At 32.6% G+C, this 17520-nt stretch overlaps 1 protein-coding gene across 1 annotated transcript in view; it reads right to left on the bottom strand.

The window, feature by feature from the left end:
• Positions 1–414: 414 nt before the first annotated feature.
• LOC148283455 (major royal jelly protein 9-like) overlaps positions 415–17520 on the bottom strand; it is a 40908-nt gene continuing 23802 nt past the window's right edge. Inside the window, exons 5-7 of the mRNA XM_088243805.1 lie at positions 12149–12317; positions 7962–8149; positions 415–1855 (exon numbers count right to left, since the gene is read on the bottom strand). Of these exons, the coding sequence (XP_088099931.1) occupies positions 1433–1855; positions 7962–8149; positions 12149–12317 (780 nt within the window). The 3' untranslated portion in view covers positions 415–1432. The remainder of the gene's footprint in view (positions 1856–7961; positions 8150–12148; positions 12318–17520) is intronic.

The raw sequence follows: 17520 nt of genomic DNA, 5'->3' as shown, positions 1-17520 counted from the left end.
CAAGGACGCTACTTTGACGAATTCCGGTGGTGACCTTAAACCAATCTGCTCCAATATCGTTCTTTCTGATTCGGAATTAGCAAATATTGATAATAAGTAAAACAAATTAGTATAGAAGTAAAAACAAACGACAAAAAATAATGTTAGAACAAGTTTGAACGTGTCAAGAACGAGAAATCACAACATTAATGTTATCTACATATCTGTATCTCAGAGGCAGACGGATGCAAATTCAGAATTTAATGAAATGACATTTCGAATTTCGTATCCAGTTTATGATCATGCCCATGATGTTTGAATTTGCATCCGTCTGCCTCAGACGTACAGATATTATGTCTAGAATCCAAGTAAATAATTTGAAATGAGACAAGTTAAAAGCATTTTATACCTTCTTAAAAGGAATGAAAAAAACACTAGGTTATTATTTTTATATTATTGTAATAAATACATATTATTTGGAAGCATCGTTATTATCCACATAAAAACAAACATTTTGACAAACTGTATATTTGAAAGAATCAATTTAAAAGTTTGCAGTTGCATTATTTAGCTGTATTGTTGTAAATAAATAAATAATATTCACAATTCTAATCTAACATAATCATCTTAACCTAAATGAAAAAACTGAATCAAGAGGTAAACATAAAACTAACAAATTAGATTGTTAAAATAAGACTATGGCTTGTACTTATAGGCAACTAATAAAAATAATGAGGGGATAGAAGCAAACTTAGATATCTCCACCAAATACGGAAAATAAGTTATTGATGCCAAAATAAATTATGCGTAATTTAAAACCGGCTCTAAATCTTGCAAAAACAGATTTAAATTATATTACTTGACACCGCAAACTAAGTATTCTCCGTTGAGTTGGTGAAGCATAATATTAGAAATCTCACAATTCTTTTTTAAAAGTTTTTCGCAAAAATCTCAGTTACTTCTTCAATTGAGATTTCTAAGTTTGCATCTAATTCTCTGATATCTGAATTGTGATACGAGTTGTAAAGTTAAGATTATTTGTTTGTTGAGAATTATTTCTAGTAAAACTACCATCAGTTTTATAGTTAATACTTCATTTTAGTATTTAGAATAAACAAAAAATGTCTGGTATATCTGTGACTTTGTTTAAAAAGGTGGAATATTATTTAGTCTGCAAGAGAAAAAAAAATCTGCTATTAAAATTGCTATCTTGTGAGAAAATTAAACATTGGAAGTTTTACACAATACACACAAGATGTAAAAAAATACTAATCTAATGTGCCAGAAACGGAAACAAACAAGGCGTTTTTTTCATATTTAGTTCTACAAGCAAAAATTGTTTATTATGAATGTAAATACCAAAAAAAGAAAGCCTAAAAAATATTCGGAATAAAAGAATGATGGGACTACCAATTGAAATTACTATTCATTATTTTTGAAATCGTCTCCAACTCTAGGAAAAGCTCACAGCGCCAGAGTAAGACGAAGTTCCTCCACCCGACACTAGGTTGTTTTGAATAGCAGCTTGGCCATTTGGGCGCTGGCATCTGGTCCCATTCACCAGATCCTCAATATTAGCAGCCAGGATCCTGTAGTTCACCTCCGTGGACACCATAGTTCCCGTCATCACCTTCTGGAATCTGCAAGTGATAACCCAGAGCTCCTGTCCATTCTTGACGTTGTTGATCACTTTGATTCCGCTGGCGAACTGAAGTTTATCTTTGTCTTGAGCGACTAGGCCTACGTTTGCTGGAGTGTACGGCTTGCTAGAGTCCCAGCAGGCTATCGCAGTGGGGGTGGCGAGGCCGAAGAACATCACTCCATTTCGGTCCATGGCTTGAGCGGCGGCTTGGGATGATCGGGGTTGAGACAGTTGCTGAAATCAACAAAGTTAACCGTCAGAATCACAGCACAAGCAACAAGTTTTGCTTAGAGTCGGACGTAATCCTTATCCATTGAAACTTTACAAAAAGGTGACTAGAATAGTAAAATTGTCATATTAAACAAATTGATGGCAGAAGAACTGTGAAATTTCATATTTGATATGAACGGCAACGGAAAACTTGGCATTGTTAGGTTAAAACTTTATATCTCATGTCAAATGTGTTAATTGATGTCATGCAAGTGGGATAAGTTGGGATTATGTGTGAAAACTGACGGCTCTGACGTTATTTTCATAATGGATACTTTGTAAAGCTTACGGCGGATGAAGCTTACGCCTTACAAAATTAATTCTAAGCAGCATAGAAATTGATTTGACTTAAATTGTTACGAAAAAAAGAATTTATTATAATGAAGATATGCTATAATTTTATTTTTTTAATTCTTTAAAGTAACGCGGTAGTAGTAGTAAAAAATAGGGCCATCTTTAGAAGCACAATAAGTTTTTCTGGGTTATTATGCTGTGCCGTGTGTCGTTTGTACTTTTTACCGACGTTTTGGATCGCATTCGTCCATCATCAGGTTTGACGCAATGGTAAACAGCCGTGAAAATCTTAAGTTCAATCAGCTTAAGAAGTTTGTTAATCATCTTTATACTCGAAAATGAGAAAAATCGTTTTAAAATAATTCGGCAGTCAGATGGCAGAAGGGACAATCTGTAATTTTTGAAAATTTTCAGGAGAGCTGAAATAAGACTCGTTTTCAAGACTTTTATTTACAAACGAAAATATTTTAGTAATTCTTTTAAACAGTAAATTACCACTCTAAATGACGCCTTTTTTTAAGATGTGTTCACGAAAATATTCGTTAAAATAATAAAAAAATAATTACGAATAGTCCCTTCTGCCATTTGATTACCGAAATGTATTCTCACACGCGGTAAAACTAGAACACTTTTAATTGTAGAGCGAAGTTTCTCGAAAATGTACAAAAAAAATAAAAAAATGAACTATTTCGAAACGACACAGGTTCATGAAAACAATTACTAATTAATTATAGCGTAGATGTGTAGTGACAGATTTCCGGTTTCCGCTCGCCCATTTTTTTCAGTTTTACTATAAAATGACAGCACAACTCATTGACGACAACTGGTGACGTCAAGGACGGAGTACTTTCAAAATTACAAAAAACTTAAAAAATCATAGCGATGATAAATTAACAAAATATTGGCTTAATTTGATAGCCAATGAATTAATTAAAGAACCACCAAACTTCTCTTATGCAATGCTCAAAAACCTTAATGGAGAGACAGTTTTCTTAAAATGGTTAAATTGAATTCAAAGCATTTTTTTACTGCCACTAATCTAATCTGACGAAGACAAATATAATAAAAATGACTGGGAAATGTATTAACTATATAATTAAAAATACATTATATATAATTATTAGTAAGTATACAATTAGGATAAGGTTTTATTAGATAAGTAAACCAAGTCAAACGATTTTTTTAAAATTGTCATAGGATTTACTTCAAATCTAAAGAAATGCGTAGGTACAAAGAATACTTAAATTTATATGATTTCGTCAGCTTGCTATAAAGTCATTAGCTTACTTAATGGTTATTTAATATATTAATCCTAATTACGCTCGAGTCTTAAAAAATAATTAAGATCAACGTTTTTAAATATTTAACGATTCGGTACTCAGTGACTCTAAAAACAAGAAAAAATACATTTTCGATAAAACAAATATTTCTCAAAAACGAAAACATTTTTTTAATCTTACAGTAATATCTAATTTTATTAAATTAAAACGTTACATAAAATATTTTCAACGAAAAAAAAAGTGCATTCAAAAACTCAAACAACCAATTGATATTTGATATAGTAATAGTATAACTTCAATTATCCGGATTAATGAGTGCCAGATTTAATTGCTTTTGAAATAATGCAGCGAATTGCATTCATGTTAAAAACTTACTTGAACAAGTCCAGCAAAGTCAATTGCATAATCAAATTTAAATTTAAAACTTTTACTTCATTTTTTATTTCCTGACAACGATCTGGATATTTGGCGAACTGGATGACTGGAGTTCGGATAAATGGAGTTCTACTGTATTAAAAAAAAGGTACTTTCGAGCAAAAAATGTACACGAAAAATAAATCATTTTTCAAAAGCCTACGAACATACAAAAATACATGGATAAAATTGTAAAATTCGATGGTTTGATAGTTTATTCATTCCACCCAACTGCACTTATACGTAAATGTATATCTTCCCGCACATGCTTATGCAACGATCGTTTTTGCAACGGGTGTGGTTTCGTTTTTTTGAGGCTTTCATTAAGGAAATATACTAAGTTCAGCACCATCATGTTGACAAAGAGAGTGTGTTTGTTGCACGACAACGCCCGCCCGCACAAGGCTAACGCCACCAAGGCGTGTTTGAACTCGTTTGGTAGAAAGAAAAATTCTTGCGTAGGTGTAGGATGTGCATTTCTGTAGGAGGCCGTTATTTTGAAAACGTTTTTTAAATAAATTAAAAAAAATAATAATAATAACACAAAAAACGGTTTCATCGCATCAAAGCTATTACGTAATTTTTTGGTAGTTTAAACACTTTTTATCATAATTAGTCTTAGGAATGATAAAAATGCAATAAATATTTTTTTTAATCAAATGACTATCTTAGGAATTTTCCGCCTCAGTATCTTTGAAGGCTGATTTCAGCGAATAACAGCCTATTAAGTTATACTTTTTTGTATTATTATGAAAGCTGAGAGTCTAAAGCAGTTTTCAAAGTTATCCAAAAACAAAGAAATTGTCTTTTTTGCTTTTTAATTTAAAGTTGAAAATTCAAGTCTGACTCGCTAGAACGTAAATTCTCAATTTTAGGTCAAAACTTTTGTAGGTTTCATTTATGTCACGAAGCTGATTATTTTACGCACAAATGCAGAATTTAAATGAAATAAAATGAAAAAAATTTTTTTTTTTTAAATTCAAAAAAACTTTCCACAAAGACTTTTTTAAAAATTAAAACCGATCTGATCGAAAATTTTCAAAAACCAATTAAAAAAATCATAACGCGAAAACTATGCAATACCGCAGAACATATGTACATGGGGGTGATTCGAATACCCCTCAACATGAGGCACCTACATTTTTCTTTTGGACGTCACTTCTCCGGCCACCTGTATATACAAACAACGTTCTGTAATTTAAAAAAAATAAATTAGTGTTCTTACTTTCTGGATATGCCTCGTATAACCTAGGGGGTATATACTCGTATAATTACTTAAGTATTTTATTGTATGATTTAATTTATTTTATTAATATTATTTGTTTATCAATTGATTATTGAATCATCATCATCATAACATATACGCACCCAATGGTGCATTGGAACATCATAAGTAGCGTACCTTAATCATCTTGGGGGGAACACCAATCGTGGTGTAGATCACCAGTTGTGGTGAAGATCACTCATTAGCGGTTGGCTAATGAGGAAGTTCGGTAGTTTTTTTATTGGTATCATTTATAAATTAACTTTTAAACAGAGGCAATTTAAAAAAGTTTTGTATTTGTTAAATAACTCTGCGAGTGACGTCAGAGGTTCTCTTCCGCTTATTTGCGATCAGTTCTGCCCACTGTTCCGGTCCATTGACAGCAATTAAACCGGAAATCTTCCATAACGCTAATATCATTGGTTGATTCAAATGAACTAGTGACATTGATCAAAGTAGTTCGTTTTTATTAAAATATTTTATTTTTTTTTCGTACGTTTTCAAGAAACTTTTCGGTACAATTTAATGCTCTAATTTTTACTGCGTGCAAGAAAACATTATTGAATACAATAGTATCCAATTTCCCGTAGGGCTGAAGTTCCTCATTGTTGACTTTACTACTGACTCAGTAGGTAGGTTTATAAGCGTATTCACTACGCCTAGATTTTTTAATTTTTATAGACAAATATTACTTCTAAATACAATTTTAATTTGAATTAAATACATATATTTACATTAATGTTCCCTTTAACGTAAAATAAAAAAAAAACAATTCTAGTGTATATAATGGAGAGCGACGTCTTACAATAGTTTATTTTATTTTATTTTTAATTATTAATTTTTTAAGGATAACAAGTGTAATTTATAAATTACAAAAAAATATATAAACGGTGTTTTTAATCAGCGCTACACAAAGAAGAATGAAACTATTCACTTCTTTCTTAAATATATTGTATTCCTGACTGTACTTTTTACTATCTTTGTTTATTTCATAAAAGAAAAATATTCCTCTGTAAGTATAATGATGTTGTGCGGAAGTTGTTTTTAATTTGGGAATTCAGATATTAGATACCTAGAAACACTACTATTTGTTTTGTATTTATGTATTTGAAGCAAACAATTCTTTCTTTTTAGTCCTGTGTTACAGGTTAAATTGTGGTGTAGGTCGATTGAAATCCTACATCCAACATCTCACGCGTGGCTAAAATTATTTTTTAAATAATTTATTTCAAATTATACGATTTGTTAGCCATTATTCAGAAATACAGTAATAAACGCAAATAAAATTTATTAGTCAAGAAGTGTTCTTTTTTTTAAACTAACTAAAAAATAACAGTCTCGCATTATTTATATAAATAGCCGTTCTTAAATTAGAAATATGTAATAAAAAGCTGTAATTTTAACTCAAGTTTGAGTAGTAACCGCTATAGCGTATTTGGATTTTTCTAATTGGTCTATTATCTTCGTCATCAGGGATGTTCAATGAAATTAAGCGCAGAAAGCGTATTAGATAAGCAATTGAATGAATTTGTCGATTTTACTTCCCAAAAATCTTCTCTTCTTCACCATTTGCCTCCAGGAGACCCTATCGCCAGCCAGCGTTTTCGCCTCTTCCCACGTCAATCCAGCGCCCCTTAGTTCCGCCGAATAAAGTCGAAAGATCGTCATCGACGGCCTTCCAGGATGGCGTGAGCCCGCTGGTTTAAAGAAGAGGCAACTCGGGTTTAGGTTATCCTGAGGCATGCGCAGCACGTGTCCAAGCCAGGTTCACCGCCGCATTTTCAAGACGCTCGTTATAGGAGGCTGCTGCGTCCGTTCTCGGACTTCAATGTTAGTTATAAAATCGAACCACCTAATATTCTTCTCAAGCACTTACTCTCAAAACTCAGTTCGAAAGTTTGGTGTTTTGAGCTTTGATAATGTGCCAAGATTCGCACCCATTTAGAAGTATTGGCATTATACAAGAGTTGAACAAACGGCATTTCGTTTTGACCGAGTATAGACTAGAGTTCCAGGCAACACGCATCATGTTAAAAGTTTCTCCGGCAATTCCTAGAATATTTATCAATCTATTTTCCTATGTCATTGTTAAAATAATGGGATCTTTCTCAAACTTTCTGTCCTGTTAAGTTTTAATGCAATCTATCGCTATTAGAGGTATATTATTGTTTTTACTCTGAAATGTCTGAATAGTTAGTTTTTTAAATTCTAGGTGTAACCATAAGTAAATAAATAGAACAAAAATAAATTAAACTGTTATTTTTTTTTAAATCCTTCGTAATCTTGAAAACTTTTGTCAATCATTAAACAATTTGCAAAACGAGGCACCTTCTAATCTCAAGCTCAAAGGTGTGTGGTGGTGGCCAAATTTTTGACGCTTAATTTTAAGTTCAGAATAAATGTATTTGCAAAAAAAGTCACACCAACCCCCTTATTAATTTCGATTTACAAGACACCGTAATAATTATTCCCTTTCTTCATACAAATATGTAGTGATCGACCGAAGTTTTGGTTTCGGCTAGTTTCGGCCAATAATTCGAGTTTCGGCTGAAAATCGGCCAAAACTTCAACGGGACACTCGAATGCGTTTCTCACTAACATTGCGTATAAGTATAGCGCAGTAATGTAATATGTGCCGTTTGTCTCATAGAGCGTAAAACGCCTCGTTGTTAGACGATTCAAGTTTTTCATCGGATTAACCAACCCATCTACTTAATTTGAAAATGTGTAAGACTTGTAGGTGCTTAAATTTCGAGATCTGTGCAGTAAGATTCCTTTTAAATTTTCAAATAAAGCCATGTTTGAAAATATTACTGACCACAAAATCTCTGGGATTGGCTGTCGGGAACGTGCCCCATAAAGTGGAGTTCCTAAGAACCGAAGTCTTTACTGTATTCTCCGTCACGGACGCCAGAGCGTGGAAGTACAGCATCCGATCGTCATACGGCCCCTTCAATGGAGAGAGAGTCAATCCCAAAACACCGTCCATCAGCTCAAATGTCTCCCCTGGAAACAGAATAAACGAAACATACTTTTATAATATCTGTGGGGTTCATAGTTCATTGATCGATGACACCATTTGAAATAATTTCACCTAAAAATCCTTCCTATAAAATATTCATCTCTGTTGTAATATATTAAAAATCATAATTGTTAACGACATCTATTGTAGTGTTGCCAAAGAGGCCAGAATACTTGAGGTAAATCCCAATGAATGTACAGCCATTTCAAGCCACCTAGCGGGAAAAATTAAAAGCTTAAATGCATGTAGGTTTTATAATAGGTAGATTCTGTACATTTTAAAAGTATTTATTTCATTATTCAAATAATTTATGTAAAAGAGAATACTTGAAAAACAAGAAATAATGACTTTAGCGTAATTGTAAAAAAATGCAATCACGTACAAATCACAAATAAAATAAAAATACATAAAAAATAATACTAAACTATGAAGAGAGGAGAGGAGATGGGAAGGAAAGAAGAAGGATAAAGGAACAACTTAAATATTTAGATAGTGATATTTGGCGGCCTCCGTGGTGTAGTTGTCAAGATGCTTGACTCACACACGGAAGGTTCCGGGTTCGATTCCCGGTGAGAGCACAAAAGTTGTTTTGTAATTTTTTTCAAGCCTGGGTGTTCCATGCTGTAATTCACCACTGTAATTGGGCTTACTGGCCTGTTGTGGTGCAAACAAAAGATTAAGAAGATTAAGAATTTCAATCTTGACTTAAATGTAAATCATGAAGGGGCGTCTTTAACATTAGAGGGTAGATTATTCCACAATCGAGCAGCTACTACTGTGAAAGAGGAGGCAAGAAAATTAGAGCGATTAAAGGGTATTAAAAGGGTTCTTTCGTTACTAGAACGAAAAGATAGTCCGTGTTGTGATAGAGGTTGGAAGAGCTCTCTCAGGTATGTTCAGTTTCTTGTACACATGTTTCTTCATATGGCTGTTGTAATTGGCTTAGGCCAATAATTATAAGGCCTTATAATAAATAAATAGAAATAAAATGGAAATTCCCAAAAATACATTGGGATTTCATTTTTATCGCTTGGCAACGAATTTCCGTCAAACTTATCATTACTCATAAAACGTGTTTGTCATTGTGAATGATATTTATTTGTTACAAAAATTAAGTTTTCATTCTATATTTGCTACTTTTTTACCACATGACAGACTCTGTTTTATACTATTTGTATATTACATACGTATAGTCGTGTTTTTAATCCACCAAGAACGTGATTGTTTCGCTTGTAACCTCAAATTCAAAAGACTGTTGAAATTTAAGTTTTAGAATTTTAGTGTACCTATAGATAGATTCTGGAGAATATGAGATGGAGATAATTTTCTATGGCACAATTGTCATGCCATTTTAGAGGAATTCAATTCATTCGATTTTGTAGAATTTTGCCTACATCCAAAACAAAAATTTTATATAATTCTATTAACATATTATAACAGACTTGAAAAAAAATTTAGAGACGGTAATATAGTAGTCTAGGCATCTACAAGGCTAATGATCTGTCATTGGCTGGTTTAAGTGGCCACTTTACACACTTAGTAACATGTAGTTCGTTTTCGTATTCTTCCTTTTTTTACCTACCAATATTTATACTCTTTTATATTTGTGTTTTTTTATGACAATGTACGGTTATTATTATTTTTAAAGGTTTATTTAATAAACTATTGTTTCTTATGAGTAAAAAAAAATGTTTTAATTTCCCCATATCCTGTATCCTTGGCTTATATAATCATATCTATAAAACAACTTTATGTAAAAGCTCTGTTACTATACGCTCGTAAACATTATTCTCTACCTTCCGTTACAAATACAAGAGTTACTAAATACTCCACCCTGATGCTGCAAAATAATAAATACAACCTTCGGTCAAAGAGGATTGGCCTACTACTCGGTTAAAGTGTACAATCTACTTCTATTATCCATATGGACAATTAGTAAGTACTCACAGTATAAAATTGCTATTACGATATGGATAGTGGAGGTGGGTTGCCCACGGATCGATGAGTGGATCAAGCCAAAATAGGTCAAATGTGTGTACTGTTTATAAAATTTGTTCTATCGGTCTATATAAACTGTTTTTTTTATGATTATTTTAGTTTATATTGTTTATGATGTTAATGATAATTAAGTTAACTGGATTAATTACGTTTTTTTTATTGTTATTATTATGTTAACTTTAAATAGTTAATTTAAGGCATGTTTCACATTTTGTAAAATGTTTCCCTTGGCACGGGACACCCCAGTGATTCTGTATAAAAAAGAAAACAAACAATGTAAAAGCATAAATAAATAAATAAATATTTGATTTATATTGAAAATCACTATAAAATGAAACGGGTTCTATTTCTAGCATTAAATTAGTGAGGTAACAAAATTATACATCTGAAACAGAAACAAAAAAATATTAATTCATGTTAACATTCGAGGAAAAAACAACAAACAAGAAGAAATAAAATATCCAAAGGTACACCACTTGCTATGGAAGTACCTATTTTCATTATATACATAAAGTGCGCAAAGAATATTTAAGACGGAAAACATGCTATGGTATTTTTCAAATAAATTATTTACATTATTTACGAAAAACTAATGTAAGTATAACATTATTGTATCAGCTGTAATACTATGGAACAATAAGTATTTCTAGTTAAAATAATTATCATAACTTAGTAACACACTCTAAGATGTCATTTAAGTCAATAATATTTCATGTTGGCGCACATACGTTTTTGTGTGTAATAGACACTAAATTTGCTAAGTAAATGTTTGCTACACTATTTTTATGTAAATTTCAAAAACGATCGTTAGAATGTTTTGCAAGTTTAATTAACACTATAGTTCTGGTACAATTATTATGAAAATCGTGTAATGATGTAATGAAATGGTCAAAAATACAACGATAAGAAAATTGAATTGGTAAATTAACACAAATATAATACGATAAAGGATTTATTATATTATGTCTTGGATATTTGGTTCGAAATGTTTTTTTTAAATTTATTCTATTATTTTTTTATTTGAAATCTTTATTTTATCCCTTACGGATTATTGTATTCATTTTACAAAAATAATATATAATCATATTTTTTTAATGATGATAATATTTTTTACATGTTTTGTAAAGTTTGTTTTGAGTCTTTTGTTTAGTTTTGTCTGCTAGTTTATTGCATAATTTCAGTCCCTGATTTATTAGTCTCGACTGTCCTTGTCTCGTTTTAGTAGGTTGTAGATGATATATGATATTTTTCTGATATTCTCGCAGTGTGTCCATGTTTACTACATTTTTTTACAAGTTTAAGTTCTTCGTCTACAATTACATTAAGGGCTAATTTATGGATAAATTTTAATGATTCTAGTTGAAAGAGTTCAGTTATATTTAAATTTATTTCAACAGAGAGGGAAAAATTTTTGAGAAGGGAATATGGAAGTCTAGGCATTTACAAGGCTTATGACCTGTCATTGGCTGGTTTAAGTGGCCAATTTACACACTGTGTAACATTCACCATTCTGCCCAAGTTTGAACATCCACATTTCCTCAACTCTTCCATCTGTTGACTTTTGTGAAGTAAAAGAGCTGAAACATTTATCACGTGGGTGAGATTCATCCGGCTGAACCAAATCACCTACTAGGCAACGCCTGAAAACAATTTTTCAATTTTTATACTTCTTCTTTTACCAGGTAGTAATTCAACAATGTTTGATTATGTCCTGGAAGTTGTTAATATTATTACTGTTAAAAATTTGGACAAACTCAAAACGTTGTTCACAAATTTTTACTTAACCTTTTAAAATTGTCAGCCTTTTCTAAACGAAGAATTCTTAGTAATGCAATAAATTATTATAAAATGGCGAAAGCACACTAGTCGTTCACGATAAAACGAGACTGATAAGTACAACAGTACGACAGTACCAAATAGATGTACAAGATTGTATTTGCTTTTATGAGTGTGGTCGCTGCAGTTTGTGTAATAATTTAAGTCACCTGCTATATTGAAGGTTCCCTGGGGTGGGTGAGGGAAGAACAGTTTGTTGTCAATTCTCCAGGCTGTGTCAGTAGACATTTGGTAGACGATCAGTTGGAAGCCAGTGACGTCAGCGATATACACAAAGGTATCTTGGCACCCGTCTTTAGGATCGCGAATATCAAGAATCTGATGAAGAAATAAAATATGTTTATTTATTAATTCTTAAACTAGTACATGTTAGGATATTAGAAGCTTACTTAGAAATCTCCACCAAAAACGGAAAATTAGTAAATGATGCCAAAATAAACTACGCATAAAAACCTACCCACCTTAATAATAGCGTAATTTTAAACCATCTCTAAATCTTGCAAAAACAGATTTCAACTATACCACTTGACACCGCAAACTGAGCATTCTCCATTGAGTTAGTAAAGCATAATTAGAAATTTTCTCAATTCTTTATTTAAAGTTTTTTGCAAATATCTCAATAACTCCTTCAATGGCGAATTCTAAGTTTGCTTCTAACACCCTAATATGTCGCTTTTAAATAGTTAAATCAGTGGCTAGGCTCCTCATTAAATGCCACTATTCAATCGAATGGCTAACGGAGCCAAAATGTTAAAATCAATGTTTAACGAAAGAGCTGAACGTCGCTAGGCCTTTTTAATTTTAATACAACAATAAAAATTGTTTTAAGAAATAATAAGTGTAGGCATTTACAGGACTTATGACCTGTCATTGGCTGGTTTAAGTGGCCACTTTAAGCACTGTGTAACATTCAACGTTTGTATTTCTTCAGTTCTGCCTGTTGACTTTTGTTAAATTAAAAAGCTGAAACCTGTATTGTTGTGAAGAGATTAATCTAAATCAGGGATTCTTATCGGGGCGCCAGCGCCCCTTTACGGGCGTTTCGAAGTTTTGGTAGGGCGTTTTTAAATTTTTAGCATTTAGAGAGCGCTGCAGAAGATCGAGTGGGCATTGTGTCAATATAGAAAAATAAGTTCTTCATATAAAATATAGGCCCATTTAAAAATGTTTAAAATATCACCTATTAATGTAAGTTTTGTATCGTCTGAGGGGGTAACGTTTTTCGCATTTAATCAAAGTGGACTTCAAATTTTTAGTTCAACATAAAAAAAATATGATGAAATTTGATTTGGGTGTTTTGTTCACGTATAAAAGAGCTTATTGCGATAATTTCTTTAGGGTTTTCCTTTATATGTAGTTTTGAAACGAGAAAAGAGAGAACTTTCTCGGAACTGTTAGACTTACCTATGTTTAATTTGCTTGCAGACCCGACGGTTGGGCCTGGTGGCTGGTTGCGTACTGCGAACCAGTTTGTTTATAAAATAATTCAACATGACATTGGCAAAAGCATCAAATTTATCATTCAACTCCATTTTATCAACAAAAAATAAACTTCAAAATGGCAAAAAGTGGACATACTCTAAGGTCGGAAATATTCAATCAATTCCAAATAAAATATAATCAACCTGGGTCCCATAATTTTTGTCTATTATATTTATCAGTATTTGATTTAAATTTTATCGTTTCGTTTTTAGTTTCTGGTGCTTGTCTTTTTGTTGTAATACAAATGTTCAAAACGGATATTGTTCGTGAATTTACTTAAATAAAATACATCTAGAATTAGGTTCTCACGATAGGAGATTCTTTACACTTGGCACGAAAATAAAATACAAAATGACTAAATCGATTTTTAATCCAGTTTCAGTAGTTTGGATCAATTTCTAAATACGTTTTTGCTGTCAGCTAATTGCACCGGATGGAGGCATCAATGACCGTTACGTTTTTTCTGTTTATTTATCGTTTTGTAAAGTTGATGCCGGTTTGTTTCATCGCCAGGCGTTGCGAGTCATTATTTGATTTGCAGGTGATATTTTTTGCGTCTTCAAGCAACGATGCGTTTAATGCAAAAACATTTTCGTTGTGTCTTATAGCGGCAGTGGCGGATTTGCCCAAGGCCCAGCAGGCGCAGGTCTAGGGCGACCAGATATTAGGGGCGGTTAAACGTGGCTAAAAAAATATATAATAAGAAAATACGGGCGTACGTTATACATGTATACAGATGGAGCAAAAAGATGGTCGGTAAAACCTCAAAATCACAACTTTTTTCGTGATAATTGATACATTGACAGAAGAACTCAAAAAACGACAGAACGATAGTAAATAACTTTATTATAAATTATATTTTATCACTAACCCGATGAAATAAAGCACGTCAGAAGTCGAAGAAAAGGCCTAAACAGTACAAAGGATTTATTCTGCCGACTTGGCAAGAATATTGGGTAGCCTCCTCCCAAGCCAAGAGAAGACACCTTTTCCAATTGACACCAAATGTAACAGAAAAACCTTGGTTCTCCAAAGTGATTCTGAACAAAGTTAAGACATTTTCTATATGCATAATGCGCACTGAACATTGTTGTAATGGTTCTCATTTGTTTAAAATCCATGTCCGGGACTCTGCCATGTGCGAATGTTAACTTGAGGAGAAAGATTAAAATCATATTTTCTTTGGATGCCCCATAAATGATTGTTATCTTGAGTCCGATCCGATACCGTTGATCCGACCTTTCCGATATCAGTGTCCCATTCCCTACTCATATTTTAATTCTCTCGTGTCCCCACACAATAAACATGTATTTATAGTTATTGTAAACATGTAGTTATAAATGGTATTAAGTTGTTAATAAGTTATATATTATCTAAACTGTATGTAATATGAAATACTATTACACTAACTTGTATGTATAGTACTCGCGCATGTGTAAATATTAAAATAAGTTAATTTCAAACTTGACACTGCTGGCTAGAACACCCCAGTTACGGGTGAGAAAAGCCAAAAAAAAACTAAGAAGAAGAAGATAATTTTTAAAAAAGAATGTCTCTATTTTCGTGATCACTGCAGAATGAAAATTGAGGATAGAAGAGTGCTGTCAGTTTGTTGGAATGACTACGAGCTGAAGGTCTTCAAACTATTTATTGAAACGTGAATATTGCTCTCCGTATGTGTTTGTGTACTCCTGCCAGTAACTGTTTTGGATCATTTTCTTGTTTGCGACGATTTAATAACTATTTACACACAACATTGAGAGAGCAAAGGTTAAATGATCTAGCTTTACTCAACATAGAAGCGGATTGTGTAAGAAAATTGGACTGCGAAGATTTAACTAATGATTTTGCTGCGCTTAAGTGAAGACGCGTTTTGTAACGTGTAAAACACGTTTTATGCCTTGTATAGAATAAATCAGCACTGAATTAAATAAAACAAAGTTCCTTATTTTAAACCTGTATATATTCTATTAGAAGTAGTTGTTCCTAGAACCTTAATGATGAGAGCAGAGAAAGGGGCGGCTGGTACTACACGGCCTAGGGCAGCTGAGTCTGCAAATTCGCCACTGTACAGCGGAATGGTCTTTTTAAGTTCTGTGCCTCGATTATGAACGCTATCTTTATCTGTATATATCGAGACGGTATACTTAACTTCTGTAATATCTGTATCTTACCTCGGTATGTTCTACCTACTTGTCATATCGACATCATATGATCGAAACAAGCCAATGGAATGACCGCAAACAATTGGTACGCGTTCCTTACGTCATTAACATTTAAAATAGTTCTCATTTATATTTCAAATAGGCTTCCGTAATAAAAAGTGCTCACTTCAAAGCGATTATAAACTCCAATAAATCCCAATTCAAGCCAAAAATGCTTGCTTAAACATGAATTTTGCATGACTTTTGGAAATTACGAAGGCGGTACGCTTAACGATAGTCTGTATGTATCTACCGATCGACTACAAAGCCGGCTCCTTTAACGTCTCGATACATACACTTGAAAAGAAAGTAAAACGGATGGAAAAAATATAATAACTAATTTTTTTTTAGTAGTAACTTTCTGTCGCATATAATCTGTGTCTGACTCCTAGATACTCTTATTTGTTAATAGGACAGAACCTAGCGACATTATTTTCACATCTAGGCATTCATTTATTAGTGACAGTTATGTCGCAATTTATTTCGACTTCAAAACTTACTTATTTCTCTCTCATATTTTAATAGGCTTTTAAGAAAAAAAGTGCCAACCTCAAAATGATTAAAAATGTTAATAAATCACAATTAAAGGAAACATTGCTCGATGGAACAAAATTTTTAACACTTTCAATGCGTAGATAAACCTATCTAGGGGTTCTGGACCCGTCGGTATTAAATGATGTACTTTTATTAAAAGTTGATGGTGGAGGTATCGGTACTATACCTTGTAGTCGGTCGGGAGACTTTTATCTTCAACTATGACGTCATACTGAAGCGATGTCATTTTAGAGCGTAGATATGTGTACCGTGACGTACGCTTCCCCTTGATTCATATCGATGTACCTACCCAAAACTTGAAGGTAGGGGGGGGGGGGGGGGGTTGGTAGTATATTTTTATAATCGCCAGAGGGAATTTATCTTCAATTGTACCGTCAAGATGAAGGTATGACGTCTTTATCTTCCCACCATAATCGAGGCCCTGGTATATTTTAAACCTTACGATTGCAATCTCGCTACGCTTTTTTTTAAACATAATACTAAATAAAATGAAAAGAACATCTTTCTTTAGCTAGAAGGAATGTTTTTATAAATGAAATTGCCATGTCGGCGGTATTTTTTGTTACTTTGAAATCTTCAAACATAATGTTTGTATACGTACTTGAAGATATCTGAGTACGTGTGAGCATTTAATGACCTTTTTTGGGAATTCCTGTTTGTTCAACCATTCAAAGTTACTGACGCGGTTATCTATATTATATAATTGGGGTATCATCACCAAACACGAACATAAACTATTTGATAGTGTAATCAGTAAATAGCATTAAAGGAATTAATTGTTAACGTGACATGTGTCGAAAGACTGAAGAAAAAAATCGTATATCATAAAGTCGCACTCCGGGAATAACAGTGGCACAACTCAAAAAGTTTATTTTACTGGAGAGCAGTTACGAACACAGGTCTACGTGCTTCAGTTAACTAACATTTATTCGCAAAAACAAAGCCTTTCGTCATGATCGTAGAACAACGACGGATGTGCGAAAAATGCTACATTCCCAGGAGTTACAACAACTCGATTCGGGACATAAATAATATTAGCAATTAGAAAATAACATATATTGAGAACAACAAAGAAACAAAACAAGTTTGGCACCTTTATAACTAAATATACAACATCAATATATACGCCTAAAACCTTTTCTTACACAAACAGAATAAATATATATAAAAAAATGCTTTTAAGAATAAAAAAAGTATTGAATCTACTAAGGGAGATAAGGTCATTAACATCACATGCCATGCAGATGATGCTGCCATAGTGATGATGAGAGCATATCTAT

The sequence above is a fragment of the Micrasema longulum genome, unplaced genomic scaffold (assembly GCF_059751315.1).
Source record: "Micrasema longulum isolate JH-2025_06_02 unplaced genomic scaffold, ASM5975131v1 h1tg000236l, whole genome shotgun sequence".
Taxonomy (NCBI): domain Eukaryota; kingdom Metazoa; phylum Arthropoda; class Insecta; order Trichoptera; family Brachycentridae; genus Micrasema; species Micrasema longulum.
Note: the sequence above shows the minus strand (reverse complement) of the source record. Positions and strands in the feature narration are given on the sequence as shown.